Raw genomic sequence first — 5,365 nt, 5'->3', positions numbered from 1 at the left:
CATAAAGGGATGGACATGGTCAGCATTGATCCTCAGGTTGGCTGTGGAGTTTAAATGATGCTCAGTTGGTGCTGAGGAGCCCAAAGTGAGTCAAGAGAAGTCAAGTGAATATTCTCCACACCATTACACCATCAGCCTGAACCACTGATACGAGGCAGGTTGGATCCATGAGTTCATGTTGTTTACACCAGATTCTGACCCAGAAATCCAGACTCATCAGAGCAGACGATGTGTTTCCAGTCTTCTGTTGTCCAGGGTTGGTGAGTCTGTGTGAACTGTAGCCTCAGTTTCCTGTTCTCAGCTGACAGGACTGACTCCTGCAGTGGTCTCTGCTGCTGTCTCTGCTTCAGCCTTCACACATGATCTGCAGACTGCAGGTTGTAACCAGTGGTTATCTGAGTAACTGTTGGCTTCCTCTCAGCTCGAAGTGGTTTGACCTCTGACCTCCTGTAAACTCTCTGTAAAGTCTAGAGATGGTTGTGAGTGAAAGTCCCAGTAGATCAGCAGTTTCTGAAACACTCAGACCAACAACCAGGACACGTTCAGAGTCTGACATCACCTTTCCTCCTCAGTCTGAACTTCACCAGGTTTACAGGACTAAACACACTGAGCTGCTGCCCTGTGATTGGCTGATTAGATATTTGCGTTAATGAGCAGGTGAACAGGTGAACCTAATGAAGTGGCCGGTGAATGTAGATCCAGTTTGTGTTTGATGTGTTGTGTGGGTAATACTTGTCTCTGTCTTAAATCTTTGACTCTGATTGGATTGTCTTCATCTATAACTTTATTGTTTAGGCTTGACTCTCTCTGACCCCTCCCCTCTGTGATTGGCTTCCCTGGCAGGATCATCGAGGCGGTCTGTATCGGTTGGTTCACAGCTGAGTGTATCGTCCGTTTCCTGGTTTCTCGTGATAAATGTGAGTTTGTCCGTCGTCCCCTGAACATCATCGACCTGTTGGCCATCACGCCGTACTACATCTCCGTCACCGTGACGATCCTGACAGGGGAAAACTCTCAGCTGCAGCGTGCGGGTCACGCTGCGCGTCCTGCGCATCATGCGGATCTTCTGGGTGATCAAGCTGGCGCGTCACTTCATGGGCCTGCAGACGCTCGGCCTGACGCTGCGCCGCTGCTACCGCGAGATGGTGATGCTGCTGGTCTTCATCTGCGTCGCCATGGCGATCTTTAGCGCACTGGCCCAGCTGCTGGAGCATGGCCTGGACCTGGAGACCGGAAACCAGGATTACGCCAGCATCCCCGCCGCGTGCTGGTGGGTCATCATCTCCATGACCACGGTGGGATACGGTGACATGTACCCGGTGACGGTGGCAGGCCGCGTGCTGGGCGGCCTCTGCGTGGTGAGTGGCATCGTGCTGCTTGCGCTGCCCATCACCTTCATCTACCACAGCTTCGTCCAGTGCTACCACGAGCTCAAGGTTCGTTCCGCCCGCTGCACCCACAGCCTGTCTGCAGACTTCATGAACTGAAAGACTACAGGAAGAACTACAGGAATTTCCTCAGACATCAGAGTCTAACGCTGCTTTCCAGTTCTTCTCTGAAGTCTGAATTTCCGAGTTTCCAGTCAGAAGTTTGAACCTGAACGCCTCCTGAAGTCGGAGCATCCCCGACATCAGAATCCAAGATGGCTGTTCCTAGCAACTGTTGCTAACAACAGCTAGTCTGACATACGACTGAATTAGTTCACTTTCATGGTTTAATGTTCCAGGTTTTAAATGTGAACGTCTTTTTAACAACGTCCTGAAGAGTTTGTGTTCAACTCATTTCTTCAGGTGGAGCAGATTTGAAAGAGCAGATATAAAGTCTTTCCTGTCGCCGTCACTCTGAGTTCTGACCTCCAATGTAAATGGAACCAAACCCACAAAGAGTCGCATTAGGTCCAACAAAAACTTTTCATATTTTTACTACCAGGTTTTGTTTTATGCCTTCAGGTTGGTCTCAGGTTTCCGGAGCCTCAGTTTGTGTTTTATATCCACAGAAAGAATCGAACACAGTTTATTTTACAGGTGCTGTAGTTTCTGGATCATTTCCAGTGAAGTTTCCTGGACAGAGCTATGTAAACACAGTGTTCAGTTAAACAGCCCACGCAGCTGTGCAGACCATGTTGTTGACTTTTAGAGGACAAAAATCTGCGCTCCATGTACAGACACATAAATATTCATCTCCATATCTGTTGATTTGTCTAAAACTCAAGCTCAATGAATCTGAGTGATCAGTTCTCACTGCTCCACCTTCTCTGACAGAGGTTGGTTTATTTTTTTAGAACCAATGAGATGAAAAATAAACTTTGTTTCATCAGATCCTGAGTTTCTCTGCTGCAGAGTTCAGTCTCTGGAACCAGATACAGGTCTTAACGACTGAATCATTGATCATCAATCAGTTCTGACTGAAACACCCATCCTCCATCCAGACTCCATGATCCTCACACAGAAACATCCTCCTCACACTATCTGATATTTATAAAAGCAGAACATCTTCACCTCTGACAGACCTCAGATCAGAGTGAACACAGGTCAGACACACAATCTTTGTTTCAGTTTGTGTTGTTGATGTTTTTGTGTAAAATGTCAAAGGTTCATTTATAAACTTCACTTTAAAGAATTGATGAGATTTCTGATTCTTTTTTCCAGCCTGTCGACGCCTCCCCTGTTCATGACTTTATCCTGAACTCTGTTTTCAACCATGAGTCACTGATGGTTTGTTGATGATTTACTGTGTGATGTGTGTGTGAACAGTTTAATCTGATGTTCTGCCCGGAGATCCTCAGCAGTAAAAACGTCCTCCCTTCACTGACTCTAGGATCCTGAGATGAAACAGAACAAACATCCACATTTAAAATGTAACATGAGCTGATTATTAGGTTAATCATTTGATCCACATTGATTCAGTCTTCATCCAGTTTCTCCTTCAGGTCAAACTGCAGCTGTCCTGGGAGGGGGGTGGGGGGGTGTGCCTCGGTCCGTCAAGGGTTAAACTCTTTGCTGTAACTGGACAATGTCCACGGTTTCCACGGCAACAGCAGACTCAGACAGGAAGTTGAAGTGTTGAAAACATTTGGTTTTGAAAAGTGAGGATGGAGGAGCTGCTGGAGTGAAATGTCAGCAAAGATGGCGGGAGGAGAGACAGGAGGGATGCTGGGACGAAGAAAAAATCAGTGTGAAATGGAAAAAATCAGTGTGAAATGTCTCACTGAGGAAACACTCATCTTCTTCTTTTGGTGCAGAACACACGCAGCCTTTATGACTTACATGGACTATCCCTTTAATCTCCAAACACAGAAACATCTTCTCTTTCTCTCATTCTGTTTTTATTCTTCTTTCCTTCTCTCTGTACAGAGCTGAACTATAAAATCACTATTTCTTTTTTATTTATTAAATCCTGATATATTCATTAAAGGAGCAGTTTGTGTTTTTAAGAATCTTTAAAATCAGTGTTTGTGTTTGAGTCAGGAGTTAAAGCATGTTGTTTATCAGAGGAGCTGTTGGTTTATTGATGATTATCAGATCAGTTTCTGTCTTTCAGCTGTGGTCTTCATCACAGTTCACACTTCATACAACACAAAGCTGTTCATCAGTATTTAAAGATGTTACTGAGGAAAAGAGGACGTGTTTTTAATTAAGTATAATCTGTTTTCAGTGAAGTTTAATCTGTTTTAGTGGAATTTTCATCTGTTTTTAATGAAGGTTAATGTCTTTTAGTGAAGTTTAATGTGTTAAACGGATTTATTCTAGGCACGTCACGGACGCCTCTTCCGCCATGGGTCCTTCAGTGCGGGCTCTGACGTGATCACGCAGCGCTGTGTTTGTCAATCAGGAGATATAGCAATTATCGGTGCGTCAGCAACAGGTTGAAGTGTCTGCGTGTCCAGGTGTGTTTTACCTGAGTTAGCGCTCCTCAATATGTACTACAAAGTGAACGGAGTTGACGCAGCGGCTAACCGGAGCTCCCGCCTCCTCCTACAACCCGCAGGTGAGACCCGGAACACCGCGTGACCTTGTTAGCACCGGGAGAGCAGCCAATGCTAATACTAATGCTAAACATCAGAGTTGCAGGAGAGAGACGGTTAATACTGAGAAGCCAGTATATTGATCAGTGATTGATTATTACTGAGGAGTCAAATGAAAATAAAGTGGTTACCGGGTGATTGAATAATGCTAATAATAGATCAGCTGATCAGTTCCCGGATCGATCACTGCTGATGATCAGAAAACAAAGATCAAACTTCTCAGTCGATCATAATATGACGTGTTTAGATCAATGACTCAGATTCGACATTAAAACATAAACAGTCCGTTTGTTTCTTCACTCAGTCGCTGATCATTTTGATTATTGATTAATCTATCTCTCTTTTAATATGAAAGGATGGGGGGGGGATCAAACAAAATTTTACCTTATGAAAAATGAAAAAATAAAATCAATCCCCCCCCCCCCACCCAGGGTCTTCGTCCCAGCGTACCTCCTGTTTCCTCCCATCATTTTTGCATCTCCAACCAAACTGGTGTCAGAAACAAGAAGTCAGGTGGAGTACATGGGAGCCAACAGAGTCCAAGAAATGCAGAAACTGTTCCAGGTAACTCTGCCCCCCCACCCCCACACACACACATGCACACGCACACACACTGTGACTCTTAGAGTCCCCCACTGCACTGAGTGACTGTCTGTGGTTTGATAACCCTGGCAGTGTCAGGTGTGTTAGTTGTGGATCATGTGACCTGTATGAGGTGATCTAAGCCCTGCCCCTCCAGGTAACCTGTTGTTCTGTGTCTCAGAAGGCAGACGGGGTCCCGGTCCACCTGAAGAGGGGTCTGATCGACAGGCTGCTATACCGGACCACCATGGGTCTGACTGTGGGGGGGTGCTCTACTGCCTCATGGCGCTCTACATCGCTGCCCAGCCTGGCAACAAGTGACGCCACCCAGATGCTGCTCTCTAATTGGACCAGAGGTGACGATGATGAGGCGTTCAGGGACAGGTGGAGGTTTTCTGATGAGGTGTTCAGGGACCATCTGTCTTCAGATAAAAACACTTTGTACAGAAATGTGATTTAGTAATAAAGTTTATTTTGTTGTAAAAGAATTAGTGTTTTTTTTTTAGACAGGTACAGACACACCTGTGGACAGGTGAGCTGTTGGGTCACATGATCCTAATGCTAGACTCATCAGTCTCTGTTTTATAAACTGGTCTGAGATCAGTTTGCAGAGAAAACATTGTGATGTTTGTTCCTCTGGTCTGAGTTGATCCGGTCTTTATGAGTCTTGATCCTCCTCATTATCTGCAGCTTGTACAGGTGGATTATGGAGGATTATCTGTTCCCTCAGCAGATCTCAGAGCAGCTCCACCTGAACCA

The 5,365-nt window shown here is 45.5% G+C and overlaps 1 protein-coding gene and 1 pseudogene across 1 annotated transcript; both read left to right on the top strand.

The window, feature by feature from the left end:
• Positions 1-826: 826 nt before the first annotated feature.
• Positions 827-2,611, top strand: LOC108879181 (potassium voltage-gated channel subfamily G member 3-like; the record flags this gene model as incomplete). Its single annotated transcript, XM_018670378.2, is given in 2 exon segments — positions 827-1,032; positions 1,034-2,611. Coding segments are annotated over 2 exon segments (660 nt in total), but the record flags the coding sequence as incomplete, so codon positions are not given.
• Positions 2,612-3,917: 1,306 nt separating this feature from the next.
• Positions 3,918-5,094, top strand: LOC108879182 (cytochrome c oxidase subunit 7A-related protein, mitochondrial-like; annotated as a pseudogene).
• The last annotated feature ends 271 nt before the right edge of the window (positions 5,095-5,365 follow it).

This window comes from Lates calcarifer, unplaced genomic scaffold, assembly GCF_001640805.2.
Source record: "Lates calcarifer isolate ASB-BC8 unplaced genomic scaffold, TLL_Latcal_v3 _unitig_5990_quiver_3116, whole genome shotgun sequence".
Taxonomy (NCBI): Eukaryota; Metazoa; Chordata; class Actinopteri; family Centropomidae; genus Lates; species Lates calcarifer.
The sequence above is the reverse complement of the archived record's forward strand: the minus strand, read 5'-3'. Positions and strand labels throughout refer to the sequence as shown.